Source organism: Spea bombifrons, chromosome 5 (assembly GCF_027358695.1).
Source record: "Spea bombifrons isolate aSpeBom1 chromosome 5, aSpeBom1.2.pri, whole genome shotgun sequence".
NCBI lineage: Eukaryota > Metazoa > Chordata > Amphibia > Anura > Pelobatidae > Spea > Spea bombifrons.
Window position 1 is genome coordinate 41,703,852 of NC_071091.1, and position 17,646 is coordinate 41,721,497.

At 38.6% G+C, this 17,646-nt stretch overlaps 1 protein-coding gene across 10 annotated transcripts in view; it reads right to left on the bottom strand.

Annotated features, from left to right (window-relative positions):
• Positions 1–17,646, bottom strand: part of IKZF1 (IKAROS family zinc finger 1) — a 77,363-nt gene that overhangs the window by 36,106 nt on the left and 23,611 nt on the right. For 4 of the 10 annotated variants that reach the window (XM_053467769.1, XM_053467770.1, XM_053467766.1 and 1 more), the window contains exon 4: positions 2,489–2,548. The exons of the other annotated variants lie outside the window; for them this stretch is intronic. In XM_053467769.1, coding sequence (XP_053323744.1) covers positions 2,489–2,548 — 60 coding nt within the window. The remainder of the gene's footprint in view (positions 1–2,488; positions 2,549–17,646) is intronic. 10 annotated transcript variants of the gene reach the window in all.

Consider the following 17,646-nt stretch of genomic DNA (forward strand, 5'->3'; position numbering starts at 1 on the left):
TGACACTCTGGCGTTTTTTTGCAAGAAATCTTGGCGTTTTTCTCCAATAGAAGTCTATGGTTGAGAAAAAACGCCATGAAAAAGCCATGTGGGTTTATTGCCTTGGCGTTTTTTATGGCGTTTTTTCCACAGTTACAATGCAGAGGATGGACCCAGTATCTGTGTGTCCTACGAGAAATAGGCTGGAAACAAACAGTTTCACAAAAAACAAAGTCCTGGACTGGTTCATATTGAATTTTACACCATTTGGAACAAACATGCCATTACAAACAAACATACCCGACGCATCAACTGGATCCTGCGTGCCAAAAGCAACAGCAAACAATTTGCACCATCATTTGGGGCCAATCTTCCCAGAGGAGCAGACATTCGGAATAAAGCATGCCTTACAAACCACAGAAAAGAGACAAAAGGGTCTACCAAGTAAAAGTGGAAACCTAGCCCAGCTAGGTTTCCACTTGGGTTTTTGTCCGGCGTTTTTTTCTTGATGAAAAACGCCAGGAAAACTGCCAAGAAAACTGCCACTGCATTTACCTGCGTTTTTTCTGCAGTTTTTTCTGGCGTTTTAGCCTTTCTGTGGAAATTGCTTTTTTGACCTTAGGCAGTTTTTCCAGCCTTTACAAGTTAGAAGTTTCACCCAGCTAAAAGGGATTAGGATAAATGGCAAGTATCTGCCCTCTCCTGATGTCATTTACTTGGTAGACCCTTTTGTCTCTTTTCTGTGGTTTGTAAGGCATGCTTTATTTCGAATGTCTGCTCCTCTGGGAAGATTGGCCCCAAATGATGGTGCAAATTGTTTGCTGTTGCTTTTGGCACGCAGGATCCAGTTGATGCGTCGGGTATGTTTGTTTGTAATGGCATGTTTGTTCCAAATGGTGTAAAATTCAATATGAACCAGTCCAGGACTTTGTTTTGTGTGAAACTGTTTGTTTTCAGCCTATTTCTCGTAGGACACACAGATACTGGGTCCATCCTCTGCATTGTAACTGTGGAAAAAACGCCATAAAAAACGCCAAGACAATAAACCCACATGGCTTTTTCATGGCGTTTTTTCTCTCCCATAGACTTCTATTGGAGAAAAACGCCATGATTTCCTTGCAAAAAACGCCAGAGTGTGAACATGCTGCAATTTTGAAAAACTGCCACAGAGCCCAAAAAAGCAGAAAAACGCCAAAGAGGACCAAAAAAACGCCAGACAGAAAAACGCCAAGTGGAAATGGCATTTTGCGATTTCCTATTGAAGAACAGCTAACATCTGGCTGCTGCGTTTTTCCACTAAAAAAACGCCAGGTGGCGCTATTGGCGTTTTTATGGGCGTTTTTAGCAAAAAAAAAAACCAAGTGGAAACCTAGCCTAAGGCAAAAGAGCAAAACCAAGTGGAAACCTAGCCTAAGGCAAACCACAGAAAAGAGACAAAAGGGTCTACCAAGTAAATGACATCAGGAGAGGGCAGATACTTGCCATTTATCCTAATCCCTTTTAGCTGGGTGAAACTTCTAACTTGTAAAGGCTGGAAAAACTGCCTAAGGTTAAAAAAAGAAATTTCCACAGAAAGGCTAAAACGCCAGAAAAAACTGCAGAAAAAACGCCAAAACGCAGGTAAATGCAGTGGCAGTTTTCTTGGCAGTTTTCCTGGCGTTTTTCATCAAGAAAAAAACGCCGGACAAAAACCCAAGTGGAAACCTAGCCTAAATGAGAAAGAAGAAAATTACAGATAAACATGAGCACCGCAAACATGTTGAAACAGCCATTGCTGTTACAGCCAAGGGTACAAATAATAAAATCACTAAGGGGTTAAGAGGTGTGTCTCAATACACTTGTCCATAAAGTATAGGTTGTATGTCAGTTTTGGTTTGCATTTAAGATATATGGACACATTGTTACATGTAATTGTTCAATTACTTCAGTTCGCTGCTTAGAGGTTTGCTTTGATGTGCTCAGATAGGATTCACTTTGAGGAATTTCAGAGTTGCATTGGCTTAACACTTATGTGATTTTGCACTGTTAGCATTTTTTACTTGACTATGTATACCCTGGGAGCTTAATTGCTTACATGTGAGTATGTTTTTAGTGCTCACATTTTTTATCATGTCATTGAATCAAGCCCATTATACAATATGAGAATTTACACTATAAAGCCAATTTAAGAGTATATGATACTGAAAAAATGATGACGAAAACACATGCTTCATGCCATGTGTGCAGCTCTATATTTTGATTTTACAAATGATAACTAGTACTCAAACTGAATGATACTGATGTTGCCAGCATTAACACAAACACTAGTTAGCACACTTCTTTGCACACTCACCAAATAATATTAATTTGTGCATGGAGTGCACACACACAAACTGGAAGAATGCAAAGTTACACATGCAAGTTTGGAATTCCACATTAAAACAGATCATGCCACAAACTGATACTAATTTAGAAATATGGGTTACTAGGAAATGTTAAACATGCCAGGGTGCGGTTAGAGCATACTTACTGGAAAAACTTTTAAAAATAAATGCGTGCAAACCCCTAATGCGCTCTGTCTCACGTACAGCTGCAATAAAGAAGGCAAACAGGATGCTTTAACACACCGGCTTCAGAGAATATTTTAATTGTTCATGTTGTATGTCACATTTTAGATGTAATAAAGATATGTGCTTATGTAGTGTAGGCGCATGAAGATGACACATGAGATATGGGGGAAAAACAATCACCTCATATGTATCTTTTAAAACATAAGACAAATCCTAAGGTAACATTAACAGAAACTCAGGATCTTGATATACCGAGTATAAAAAAATAGTTAATTTTTCATGTTTCCTGTTGCTACACATATTGAGGACACAACACCTATTTAGCATTTAGCTTCTGGGCCATGGGTCTAGTGGAGACCCACTTCTGCACATCATATCAAACTGTTGTAGTTTGAAGTGAATACTTTAATATATATTCTAATTATGATCTACGTTAAAGTGTTTAAGCATGCTATTCTATTAAACATATGGACTATTAATCATAATATGTTGGAAATTATACCTTGCACAGCACACATATTTGTAACAATCAATAATTATTTGTACATTGTGAAAATGCATATTTTTAAAGAAGGAATATGTTTACATTTGGACCACAAATTTTGCTTATATTAAAAGATGATATTTCCAGACTTTTATCCTGCATAATCCTAGCAGGGCAGGGAACTGCACTAGTGGTTAAGATAAGCTATCTCCCATGGGACAAGTGTTCAAAAGGACCCCACCCAGACAATTAACTAAAGTTTCATTGAAAAGCATTTTGCTTGTGTAAGCAAGGGTATGTATGTAATTCCAGTCTTGTCATTCAGGCATGGGGAACTGTGTTATGAAGCAACATTTTGCGGTGACAAAACACAAGAAAGGCAGTAACTATTGCTATTATAAAACATAATCTAAACATATAATCTCTTATAGAATAATTCAATCATCATTATCATGCACTTGGTATTCAGGTCCTACTTTAAACCCCCTTTCTTTATCCATTTGATTTTGATGCCTGAAAACAAGACAGCTATAGAACCCTAAATACAACATCATGTATCATCAAGTCATACACAAAAAGAGAGGTTGGAATGCAGCACTCAGCAGTGAAATGGTGCACGAGCCAGGGTACCACCAAGTCCCTCAATAAATCCAAAATAAAGAAGCAGAGGCTCAGCACTTCAAATAATAAGGTGAGTTTATTTCACACAGGCAACGTTTCGACGCACAGGTCTTTCTCAAGCCTTGAGAAAGACCTGTGCGTCGAAACGTTGCCTGTGTGAAATAAACTCACCTTATTATTTGAAGTGCTGAGCCTCTGCTTCTTTATTTTGTATCATCAAGTCAGACACAATTCTATAGTTATAATTACAAATTTGAAAATGTAAGTAACAAACGGCCCTTTTTTATTCCCCGGTTTTAAACCCAAGCTAGTGTGTGATACATAGACAGAATAAAAGACACTACTGTTTAACTAAATGTTTTAAGGAGAACAGCTATGTGCTACATGCGTTCCATAATTGGTACCCAACTGATTTTCCTTTTATGGTAATGATAGTGGGATTGTCCTTGACTGAAGCTCTCAAATGCTGCTCCCCATATAAATAATAATAAACTGTTGTGGTGCGGTAGGGCCAAATATATAATGCTGGGGAAGCACACGCCCAAGTATACCCTTCATTGCCATGGGTTTGTTTTTAGTACCCCTCACCCTACAAAACAATGGTGGTCACCCCCCTTGATTAATAGGTTATTTAAGGACCCCTGTTTCTTTTCTTGTGTTCGTGTTCAGGTGAGCGTGAGACTTGCAAGTTATTCTACTCACAACTACGTTCATTAACACTCATTTGCAACTCATGGGTTGATGGATCTGAGTTGCATTTTTTTTTTTTACTTACATCACATTGACTTTCTGGCTATCGGGTAAATGAAAGTTAAGCGTGACTTTTTTGTTAGTGCAAATTGTCTTTGGAAAATTTGGTGCTGCAAACCTTAATTTTAAGGCAATTTACATGAATATGCAGATTAGTGAGGAGACCCCTTGCTATTTGCACTCAGTCCAAATTTAAACATATACAAAGGTATAAATATATACATGTAATAAACTTGAGGTTATAGTATTGTATTTTAGCCATACACTTACTTGCCACATCATAATAGATGAGAAAAAACATTGTTACTAATCTATATTGTAGACCATCATCTTAACATCTAGGTCCTAACATCTAGACCAAGTGCATATCCTGTCTGACAAGTTGTAGTAAACATATAGTATAGTATAATATATACAATTTAAGATGACCACATGATGCATTCAAATGCATTTTACTCTCTGCAGATTTAAACTTTAGACTCTAAATATCTGCTATAGCTAAATAAAAATATGCAGACACATCTTTTGCTGATCATACTAGCGTTTCGCAAAATAACATTGGTGTATATATTAATATATATATATATATATATATATATATATATATATATATATATACAGAAAAAAATCCATCTGTAAGAAATACAGGAAGGTTAAGTTCCTGTGCATGTTAAAAGCAGTTAACCAAATGTTGCAAAATCCAGAAGCCTCTCCTAGTTTATGTAGGTTCACTTCCTCACTCTGTCCTAAGACATTCCTATTTTCACAATAGTTATGTCTGAAAAAGAACCATAAAAGAGAAGTGCATTTCTGGTTAAAGCATGGGATTGGGGAACGCCACACTTTTTTTGCAGTAAATATGTTTTGTTACATTATTATATATTACATTATAATGCTTTCTATCTATATCTATATAGATATATTTAGGCATGGATTTACACCAATGTACATATTTGCTGATGTCTTAGGTTTGATGGTTATGGCATATTATTCATGAAATGTTTCTGCATGCAGTGATGATATCAAGACAACTATAGGGTTGCATTCCATCTGCATTTTAAATGGCCAGTCAGTACTATTACTAAACAAAACTTTCTCCCCATTGAGTCAGTTTAAACAGGTTGCTTGTGTTGTGTTTAATTAAAAACTACAGCAAAGCCACATGGCTGGGGTGTACTGCATGCTGCTTTGGAGGTATTATTGTAAGTAATATTAATGGGGGATTTTACAAATTTAAGTTGAGGATATGTTTGTCAACTAGAATTTGCAGGTACTTACAATAATACATATGTTTATCAGTAAATATACAAGTTGCTTTTCGAAATTGTAACATGCAAGCTTATGCAACTAAGTTTAGTCACATCAGTCGAGTTAACATGCCATGGCACCTTGACTTTTTTTAAATAAATGGCAATTGCCCAACTAGATCAGTGCTTCAGTTACCTTGTTGTTCGTACTAAACATATTTCTTAAAAAGTAGATCTCTAAGTGTAGGTCTGTTTAGTAAGATTAATTTAAATGTTATTAGTGAAAATACCTTTTCGCATCCATCTGCAATGAGTACCTTGCTAATATTTAGTACAGAGCATGGATAGCAGTTATAGGAAAAGAAACATTATCCCTGTTTGAGGTTGTTGGCTCCTCATTTATCTGGTTGCAGCTTGCTGTCCAGGGGTTACTTGGGAGGAGGTTGACTTGCACCTCCCCAACACATTAATAAGGTTTTGATAGCAGCAGGGCCGGGCTGGCATATAGGGGGGTATAAGGCATTTCTGGGGGCATATGTGCATAACTGGGGGGGCAGGTTGGGAAATAAAAGGAAATAAAAACAAACATTTCTCAATCATAGCTTTTATGAAATATGAAAAAATAGTTTACATGAATTAATAAAGAAATAAAAGTTTCTTACAAGAATATTGTGAAGAATAATGTGATCACTGTTTTGTTCCACTGAATAAAATTTAACGTTTTCATCTAAAAATGTTTGCAGTAGCAAATGTTTTGATTCCATTATGTCTAATGTATTTCATTTATTAGGGCCTTTTAACACTTTTGCTTTCTGGCATTTCAATGCAAATAATGTGATAAAAGAATGTTTTTTTGTTATTTTATGTTTAGTTATTTGTATGGCAAATAGTGTGACTCGGGTATGTATAAGGGGTGTGTGTGGGTATAAGAGCTTGACCACGACATAAACTATATGGGGCTGGTCTCCAAATGTTTCCAGGGCTGCTTTTCAGTCCCTCTCCGGCCCTGGATAGCAGTACAAACTGCTTTGTGTGCCCACTATGGAGGTGTGTTTAATTATGCTTTGGCCACTTCATATAACCAAAACCTCTCATTTATATTATGTTTATATATCTGTGAACATGAAGTTAGGATTAGCGTTTTAGTGAAGACTGCAAACATTCTAAGCTCAGGAAAACAGGGATATTAACCCCTTCAATCCCCTATAGACGTACCGGGACGTCCAAAAAACGCCTATTAAGAAACCCCTATGGACGTCCTGGTATGAAAAGCATGAAAGCCGGAAAGCTGTTACAATTCAAACTGCCTGATCGCGCGATCGCATGATCGGGCATTCCCTTCTGGGTTGCGTCACTGGTGCTGGGAAAATATGGAAAATCAATATAAATTAGGTATTTCTGAAAATCAGGACACCTGAATTGATAAACTTGGAGGGGATTTTCTATCACTTTACCTAATTTTGTGAGGATTCAGAGGGAAAATGTAAAAAAAAATCAGGTTTTTTTTCTAATATCCCTAAGAGGACCTCTAACCATTTTTGTGTAAAAAAAAATATAAAAAAATAAATAAATAATATTAAAAAAAATATTAAAAAAGATAATAAAAAAAATATTAAAAAACCTTACATCCCATTGCCCTAGCATAACATCTAGCCAGTATAACCCTCCTGCCCCCGTTCACAACCCCCAAACTCGTTAAGCCATAGGTATAAAAATTATACAAAAAATGTACACCTTATAGTATGCTCCCTGGTGCTGAGAAAATATGGAAAATCTATATAAATTAGGTATTTCTGAAATCAGGATACCTGAATTGATAAACTTGGAGGGGATTTTCCATCACTTTACCTAATTTTGTGAGGATTCAGAGGGAAAATTTAAAAAAAAATCAGGTTTTTTTTTCTAATTTTCTCTAGTTTTTACTAAATTTCTCATTCTAAATTTTCAGCTAATCATCCAACTATGGTATCAAAAGAAAGCTATATCTCTCCTTGAAAAAACAATATATAGTTTACATGGGTACACTATTCACAGGAAAAGAGAATAATGTCTGAACCGGCAAAATTGCTCCGGGCTTTGAGGTACCAAAAAAAGGGGTTAATAATCAAATAAAACAAATGTGTAAAATGAAGCCTACCAAACAGGTATGAGCATGCTGCAAATACAGTGTATTCAAAAAAACCAAAAATGTCTGTGCTTCTCACCCTAATAAAGTTGACAACAAATACATAAATATAATATAAATTAGAGGTTTTGGCTGTATGAATTGGCAAAAGCATAATTATGCACACTCTCAATAGGTTAAGAACCTACTCTTACCTCCTACATAGTAGGCACACAAAGCGGTTTATGCTGCTATCAAAACTTTATTAATGTGTTGGGGGAGGTGTAAGTCAGCCTCCTACCAATTAACCCCTGGACAGCAAGCTGCAACCAGACAAATGAGGAGCCAACAACCTCAAATATGTGCAAACAGGGAAAAGAAAAATGGTGTGCTAAGCTAGTTCACTTATGTATACACATTCATGCTCACGTACACACATATACATACACTCTCTAACATACATACCTAATCACTCAATCACTCCCTTACCACCTCCCATTTCCTTACTCTCCTTCACCCCTTTATCTCATCTGCAGGAGCAACTTTCTTTCCTGAAGCTCACTCAGTAAACAAGCAGCTTTGCTTTTACCTGACTCTTCGGCCTCTTCAGGCTTGTTGAAAGTTCATCACCAAACTTGTCCCCGGGCCAGCCCAGTCTGGTACTTAGCATAGGTATGGTGGGAAGAATGGACTGGTAACAAGAGAGATCTCCCATTTCCCCACTAGGGCCATTACAAGTTACTGTGCAGCTTGAAGTCCAATCTACACATAGAGTACACTTATTAAAGTGGTACAGATAATGCCACAACCTTGGACCTCCAGCCCTAGGTAGCAGACACCACTGTCCAAAGCCCCTAGAACAAGGCACCCCAGGCAGCTGCCTGGTTTGCCTGGTACCATGACCAGCCCTAGTCACACAATGTGAAGCAAAAAGCGTCAATAATATGTCAATACAAAATTGTTAATTTCACATAACCATGTAATTTCTCTCATCACCCATATTCTGCAGGGTGTTTCTATGCTAGTATATGTCCCTTTTAGGTTGATGGAGGACATCAACCTGCTTAGCAGACCACTGTGACATTGTGCCAAACTAAAGCTGACAGGGTAGCCTGACAGACCGTAAGCAGCAACCAATGATAAACTAAATCAGCAGCTTATATTAGCGAAACATGGTTATTTCTGCTGAGACAAGAAACAATGGTGGGGTGAATCCTGTGTAGCTCAATGGTGCCTTAATGTTGCTTTAATCTAATAGACAATGTCAGATATATATATTGATACATTATCAAAAGCTGAGTTTCAGGAGCCTAAGCACTACTGATTATTCTGCATGTCAAAGACCCCAAATGACCAATTATCATCAACGAACTTTAATAGTAATAGAAATCACATTGCAAATAGCCATATGCCATGAAGCAAACCTTACTTCCTTTCACTCTGCCATGAAAAAAATGAAACACTGCGGTTTGCATGTTATATTGTAACTGGGTTTCCACATCATGGGCTTATTGTATAAGCAACTGAAGAGGAACAACAGCACATAATGAAATATAGGATACAGGAAAAAGAGGAAGCAAAGTTGAACATAGTAACAGAAAATACAGTGTTATGGAGAAGTGACTCAAAGGGAAGCACACACAAGGAAAAGCAACTGGCGTTTTCTATAGGATTTTTTTTTTTTGCACATGCCACATGTAACTTAATTAAAATGATTAATAATTTTAACATATGTCTAAATCATGGCTTTTCAAATCAATTATTTAGTTTATATTAGAATCTTGAGCATTTTAAAAAACAATCAGTAACATACAGAAATCTGTTCAGCAAAGGTTCAAATTTCCTACGTGCTATACAATTGTACAGATTATCCGTAATTTACCACACATTTGCAGCACAATGCAAAGTTGGGAAGTTAAGGGATTCTAAAGGATAATGGGGTGCACAACTACTCTACAACAGCTAGGTAAAACATGCATTAAGTAATTTTAGTTTAGGTAGACAGCATACCACTAAACAAAGAAACTACCTAACGCAATGATATGTTTTTTTTTACCTTTGGTATACTAGGTTTGTAAGTTTAAGTGGACAAAGAATCTATGAAACACCCACAAACATAATTTTACCACGCAGAGAACCCATGGTATATTCCTAGGAGTAATTTTGCTAAAAATCAACTTTCAAACTCAACAGTTTTCTGCACTTTCTTCTACAAATGCCCCCACATTGCTTACGATTTTGTATGCGCTTATTATGTGCAATAGCAAAGAAATCCGTCAAAAACTGCATCTCCAGAATATGGGAATACCTCATATGCAACTCAAACATGTACAAATTTTAAAACAATCCAATGATGGTAAAACAGTTACCAAGTAATAGCCTTTACTTGCGCCTATAGAGCCAGGACAGCAAGGAAGGATGTTTGTCCCTTCCCCCATATGTATCTCATCAGTTATTTTAGCAATACAGATGTGTACACCTCTCCGAACCTTTTTGATAGAAAGGTTAACAGCTGTCTAATTTTGTACAGTCTATCATAATTTTTCCAAGAATATTGTGGATAACAATTATAATTGTGGAGGGATAGGGAGGCAAAGTTGCTCACCATTGCATTTTCTCAGACATACCGTATTATTGTGTACCAAGGTTTACTAATTTTCAGTAGGACACAATTCTACATTATAAGGGGGTTGAGGGCTTAATATATATTCTTTAACGAAAAGAAAAAGTATGCTTGCCCTTACACATTGTTTCTTCCATGGTCTAGTTTTCATACCAGTTCTGGCAGCCACTGGCATAAAATTGCTTTCATTAAAAACAATAGGAAAGCATTCTGCTCACACAATAATAATGTCTACCACCTCTGCTGATGTCTGTCCCATTTGTCTGGCAATCTGTTCCACTTTTCTACCACACTCTCAGTAAAGAGCAGTACAACTATGTTTCTACACTCTTGATTTATGATCTGGGGTTTTAGAAATACTTTGCCTACTTCATTTGTAAAGCATTCATGATTACACAGATTACTCCTTCTATCTCATGTTCTGCCATCTTCAGTCTTTTATTTAACGTAGAGGAAACTTTTTTAGTTTGCTGTGAACACCTGCAATCTCACAAGTCCTGCAAAGAGCTTGAGATGATATCATACAGACATTTTGTGGTAACTTGTGAAACACAGTTCCTGTGAAAAGCTTAAGAAACCAAGTTTATTTTATCAATTTCGATGACCGGAATAGCCCAGCTACAAGAGACAGAGAAGACGTTCTCAGTGTATATTCGGTTTCAGATTGCAAATTTCCATTCAATTGTACCTATCATAGGGAAAATGGTACATCCCATGTCTATTTGTCAATAGGAAATAAATAATTAGGGAAAGATGTTAATTGGGGCATTTTAGAATGAAATCAAATATATATTTTTTAAAATACATATTGTGTGCTTTAATGTGTTATCACTTTTCTCCTTTAAAGAAAAACGTCGCATTTATTCAGATTGAGTGGCACCCAAGTGCAGTACTTCTTTGATGCCCCAACATAAATAACACCCACACAATCTAACACGCAAACTCGTTCTAACGTTTCAGTTTCACACACTGAAATACCATACATGTAGGCATATAAACCGTTTAGCCTTAAGATTATGACCACCTAATATTTTGTAGGTCCACCTTTGTATCGCCAAAACACCCCTTACCCATAGAGGCATGGACTCTATGTCCACTACACCTCTGAAGGTGTGCTGTGGTATCTGGCATCAAGATGTTAGCAGCAGATCCTTTAAGTCCTGTAAGTTGCAAGGTGGGGCCTCCATGGATGCATCCATGTGCCCATTTCTATCAGAACCAACATCAACTTTTTCAGCAATTTGAGCTACGACAGACCAGCCTTTGGCCCCCACATGCATGGCTGCCCATGACACTGTCGCCACTATAGGGTGACCACATGTCCCTTTAAGTCCCGGGTCCCGTGCAGCCTCAATCCGGGACAATGCATTCGCTGTCCTTTCTCTTTACGCAGAGGAGAGAGAGGGGTACCAATAATACGTTTTCAGCAACCGCTCGGTGCCCCTCACTCTACTCCGCAAGAATTCTAGCGGTGCCAGCATTTAATGCTGAGCGCAGGAATATGGCATCATATACTAGTGCTCAGCAGTGAAGCAGCGCGCACTGTGATGGCGCAGCGAGACAGAGGCCACACGCACCCATTGCAGGACTTCTGCAAGGTAAGTGAAAAAGGGGGGAGAGGGTATATGGTGAGAAGGGAGGGAGAGGGTATAAATAGTGAGAAGGGAGGGATAGGGTGTAAATAGTGAGAAGGGAGGAATAGGGTGTAAATAGTGAGAAGGTAGGGAGAGAGGTAGATAGTGAGAAGGGGAGAGGGGGTAAATAGTGAGAAGGGGGAGAGGGGGTAGTAAGAATATTGAAATAAAGAGTAAAAATGGGTGAGAGAACGAATTAATGTGTGGATGCATTGTGTGAATGCGTGAGAAAATGGAAAAAAAATAGTGTGGATGAATTGTATGAACAAGTGAGAGTCTACGGCACCGGAAGTTGTATACGCGTATTGCGTAGATGTTCCCCGCCGGCCCCGCAAGACACCTGGGAGTCTGCTCTGGTAAGTCTTTGGGGGCAGAGGTAAAATGCATCGTGCGGACGTTCACCATCGGCGGCGATGCGCGTAAACAACCTCCGCTGCCGGCAAGTCTGCACGATGTGCTTTAACAATCTCCCTTGCCGGGGCTCCCCTCTATTTCAACTAATTAGGGCTTTAATAGTGGTTAACCCTGAAATATCCAGGGGTTTTTAGGTAATTTAGTTAAATTTCCGTATATAAATATTTGCAAAAGCTATAAATAACATGTATATGTATTATAAGGATGTATATTATTATTTTTTTCTCCTTCATTTTAGATTGTAGTATTGTGCAAATAATTAACTATTTGAACTGGACTTTGCAATAAAAAACATGTATAAAAAAGACGGCGTTCAGAAATAATGGATTAAATGATTTAAGGAGAGGGCAGGCAAGGGTTTTTAGTTTATTTTTTGTTAGCTTATGTTTCTTGATGCATTATAACTAGTCCCTGATGAAGTCAGCATATGACGAAACGTGTTGGACTTAGTTTCTTAAAGCATTAAGCGTTTTAATGGGCTATTGTAAATAAAGAACTTTTGGATGATACCCTGCCTGCCATTCGTTTGTATCCAGCAGATGACCGGTTTTTAAAAATTTGAGGTGGTTTTAAAAGTTCCAGCAAACCTCCAGGATTCCTAAGATACAGGCTATCTTAAAGGCACAGTACCTACTACAACCTTGTGAGTGTGGCACAACTAGTGGGGGCTGTTTTAAACCTTTTAAACGTTATTGCATCATTTGTGGTTTTTATTCTTTTTACAGAGCACTTTTAAAGATGTATCCCCAGAATTTTTTCTGTTTTTCCATATGTCTTCATAGTGTGTCCCTAAATGGCAGAAATAAATTGTGGTCATCCTAGTTGCCAGTTGTCCTTCCTTGGATCACTTTTGATACTGACCACTGCAGACCAGGAATAGCCCACAAGAGCTGCAGTTTTCAAGATGCTCCGTCACAGTCGTCTAGCCATTACAATTTGGCCCTTGTCAAAGTCGCTCAGATCCTTTTGCTTGCCTATTTTTCCTGCATCAATCTTTCTGCTTAATATATCCCACCCACTGACAGGTGCCATGATAACACTATTATCAGTGTTATTCACTTCACCAGTCAATGGTTATGTTATAGCTGACTGATGTATACTTTCCCAGTGGACACTAATCCTAGGCTCACCGTAAAATGACATACACACATGCATTCTATTTGCACCCCCCACAGTACATGTTTCTTTGTGGAAGTACTTCAAGGGTCAAGAATAAGAAATACTGATTCACAGAGAAAGAAAAGAGATTCTGCACCTCTCCTACTCCGTGAATATGGCTGCATTATTTTGGCCTCCCAGAACACTTCTGAAAAAGGGCAGAGCGACAGGCCCAGCTTCTTCCCCGCTCCTCTGCCCTTGCAAGAGTGCTGCAGGAGGCCTTGTTAACCGAGTGGGTAGATGGAAGAAGATGCACAAAGGAGGCACAAGAGAAAAAACGGAGCTGCGGGAAAGGAGACAGAGACATGGAAGCAGTATGCAGGGAAGGTAGGTAGATATTGAGAGACCGCGTAAGAGAATGTGAAGAGAGTGTGGCACACATAGACACTAACACAATTAGAAAGAAAAGTGTGTCTGCACTCACACCTAACACATAAGCACACACATTCAGACCCACACAAACAAACCCAGATACTTAAACACAGCCAGACACACACTAATATACATCGAAAAAGACACATTCAACCCCCAAACACACTAAAGAACACACCCACACACGTTCTAACATTCCCAGACACACTCACTTTCTCTAACATTCCCAGACACACTCACTTTCTCTAACATTCCCAGACACACTCACTTTCTCTAACATTCCCAGACACACTCACTTTCACTAACATTCCCAGACACACTCAATTTCACTAACATTCCCAGACACACTCACGTTCACTACCCAGAAACCTACTGAAGCACTTCCGCAAAAGGGGGGAGCCTCCATTTTATCTGAATACTTGTAACCTCATTTCTACTACCCCCTTCTCTTGTGCACCATGGAATACCTGCTCTGTCTGACTAGCTCACTGTTTTTGCTTTATAGCTGTCTCAACTGCCTCACTACCTACTGCTGCTCCTACGTATGGTAACCTATGTTTCAGCCATATCTGTAGATCTGGAGACAGACAGGTAATGGGATGCTTGAATCCTTCTTTCATTCAGTGTACACAACAAATTCCTTCAAACTTCCCTCTATTTAATTATCTTTCCTTTGAAGTTCATCTAACACTCTCCTCCAGCCATCCATGTGGTAGTGACTGACCAGCCACCTGGTCCTATTTTCTAATTTATAAATCATTTTGCTCTCCATCTCTTTCACTCATCTACCAACCCCACACTAATCCTGGTTGACTTTAGCAAATGTATAGACAACTCTTTTGTCTCAGCTGTCTGACATATAGATGTCATTGTCTTCTCCTACAACCATATCACCTCCCAACACTCCAACAACCTTTTCTCCCGATCTGACCACCACCTCCTAAACTTCATATCTCCCACACATCCCCCACTTGAAAATCGCTTTAATCCTAATTAAATCTCTGTGGCCTTAGCGCACAGTAGTTTATTTGCATCCAACATCTATGCCTCCCACTGACCTGATGGTGCCCCTTCGCAATAGAACCATACACTAGCTTCAGACCTAGAAGAGGACATTTGTGCTGTTGCGTGCCACTCAAAACACTTTCTACCTTAGCCTTGGCACACTATAAACACCAGCCAACTGCAAAGGTACACACCTTTAAACATGTTGTTGTCTGTCCAATCTTGAAGAATCATTCTCTAGATTTTAAACTAATTACTATTCCATCATCCTTTTCCCCATGTCCTCCAGGGTACTGGAATACTTAGTTTCCAATATATATATCCAAATGTATGTGCAACTATCACACCTATATGAGCTTGGTGGACATCCCATTACAAAATCATAGGCATAAATATGGAGCTGAGCCCCTCTTTGCCTCCTTTCTTGTCGGAAGGCCTTCTACAAGATTCCAGAGTGTGTCTGTGGTCATTTGTACCCATTTTGACAAGACAGCATTTGTGAGGTCAGGCACTGATGTTAATATTTTCATGGAATATTGATTTTATGGGGGATGTTTAGAAGTACCGTATTTGCTCGATTATAAGACGACTCCTCAAAATCTGAATATTAATTTAGGAAAAAAGAAAAAGCCTGAATATAAGACGACCCTTTAGGAAAAAAGTTTTACCAGTAAATGTTAATTCATGTAAACTATGTGAACAATTGTTTGTTAATAAAAGCTATGATTGAGAAATGATTTTGTTTTTATTTCCTTTTTTTACAACCTGCCCCCCCAATTATGCACATATGCCCCCTCTCTTGCCACTCTGCCCCAGAAATGCCTTATACCCCCTATATGCCACTGTGCCCCATGATATGCCTTTTAACTCTCTAAATGCCACTGTGCCCCATGATATGCCTTTTGACCCCATATGTGCCACTCTGCCTCCGGAATTGCCTTATACCCCTACATGCCACTCTGGAGGTATAAGGCATTTCAGGAGGCAGAGTGGCGTATAGAGGGTTAAAAGGCATTTCTGGAGGCAGAGTGGCAATAAGGGGGTTAAAAGGCATTTCACAGAGCACTCTGCCTCCAGAAATGCCTTATGCCCCCCGTTTAACACTCCCTCCCCCTTAGCCGGAAGTCGTCTACACGAATCGCGTAGAGCTCTACACACTGCCCGGACTAAGCACCGGGGACTCAGAAGCACTGGTAAGTTGGGGGGGCATAACACAGGAGGATCCAGGTCCCCTGCATCTGAGTCCCCGGTGCTTAGTCCGGGCAGAGTGTAGAGCTCTACGCGATTCGTGTAGACAACTTCAACTGCAGCGGTCCCCTGCATCGCTGTGGGGGATCTGGATCTTAGTCTCATAGTCAGACCTATTTGAGGTCTGATTATAAGACGACCCCGATTATAAGACCAGGGGTATTTTTCAGAGCATTTGCTCTGGAAAAAACCTAGTCTTATAATCGAGCAAATACGGTAGTTTTAAGAAATCCATGTTTTTATTCTACATATACATTTACATTAGGTGTTTTAATCAGGTGACAGAACTACTAAAAGCATCATTCAGGAAGTCTTGTATGATGAAATCTACACATATAACCTTGTCATAGAAGGTAATCATTTGACTGATATTGTAAAAGGGTATAAAGACTCATGGTTAGAGAATATGGATACCTCTATCCTCTTTAATCTAACCTCTAAACATCACCTCATCCCTACCTACAGTTTATTATCCGTCATCCATTGTTGCTCTATGTATGTGTGCTTTGCATAAAAAAATACTCTATTTAAGAAGACTTAGAAGCTGTGGTTTCTTTGGTCATGGAGACATTAAGATATTTAGTAAAAAAACAAACAAATATCTAACAGTAATTTTACTCCTAAAATCATGGAATGCACCTCCCTGGTTCAACTGTACAAAAGGGGAAACACTCATTTGGGGGTCTCATGTGAATGTGTAATGCTGACATAGCACACATAAAGTATGTGGTATCTATATGCTCTGCAGAAGTGGGAAATTAATTTTGTATGTTTTCTTTATAGTTTAAGGTAGCCCAATGTGCAGCATCAATCCGCGCCTGACAAAGTGAAAAGGTAGGTAAAAATTCTGAGTTCATATTAAATTTGTGTTTTCAGTATAAAGGTATAAAAGTAAATAGGGAGTCTTTGAAATCTTCAGGTGTTGTGCTTTCGGGTACCATATACAGTAGTTTGTGAGGGTATTTATTTCTTTTTTGGGGTAGTTTTACCCTTTGACCCTGTGCACACAGCAAGGTCCATAAAGACATGGTTTGATAAGTATGGTATGAAGGAAATTGAGTGGCCTCTACACAGCCCTGATCTTAACACCATTGAACACTTTTTTTGATACACTGGAAGTGAATTGGATTGCGAGCCAGGCCTGACCTCACAAATGCTGTTACGGCTGAAATTCCCACAGATAAACTACAACATTTTGGGTAAAGCCCTCCCAGAAGAGTGGAGGCTGTTATAGCAAATCCATGGCTTATACTGTAGGTGTGATGGTCAGTGTCCACATATTTTTGGTCATATAAAGTTTGTTGCTAAAAATGAACATTATGTAAAATAAAAACGTTCAAAAAATGTTTTGTACAGTACAGTAATCATTAAATTTAAAACAATTAAATGTTAATGTTTGCAGGCCTTGCAAGCCTAGGTCTAGTTTTCTTTGGAGTTCCAGTCAAACTTAAGTGCTGC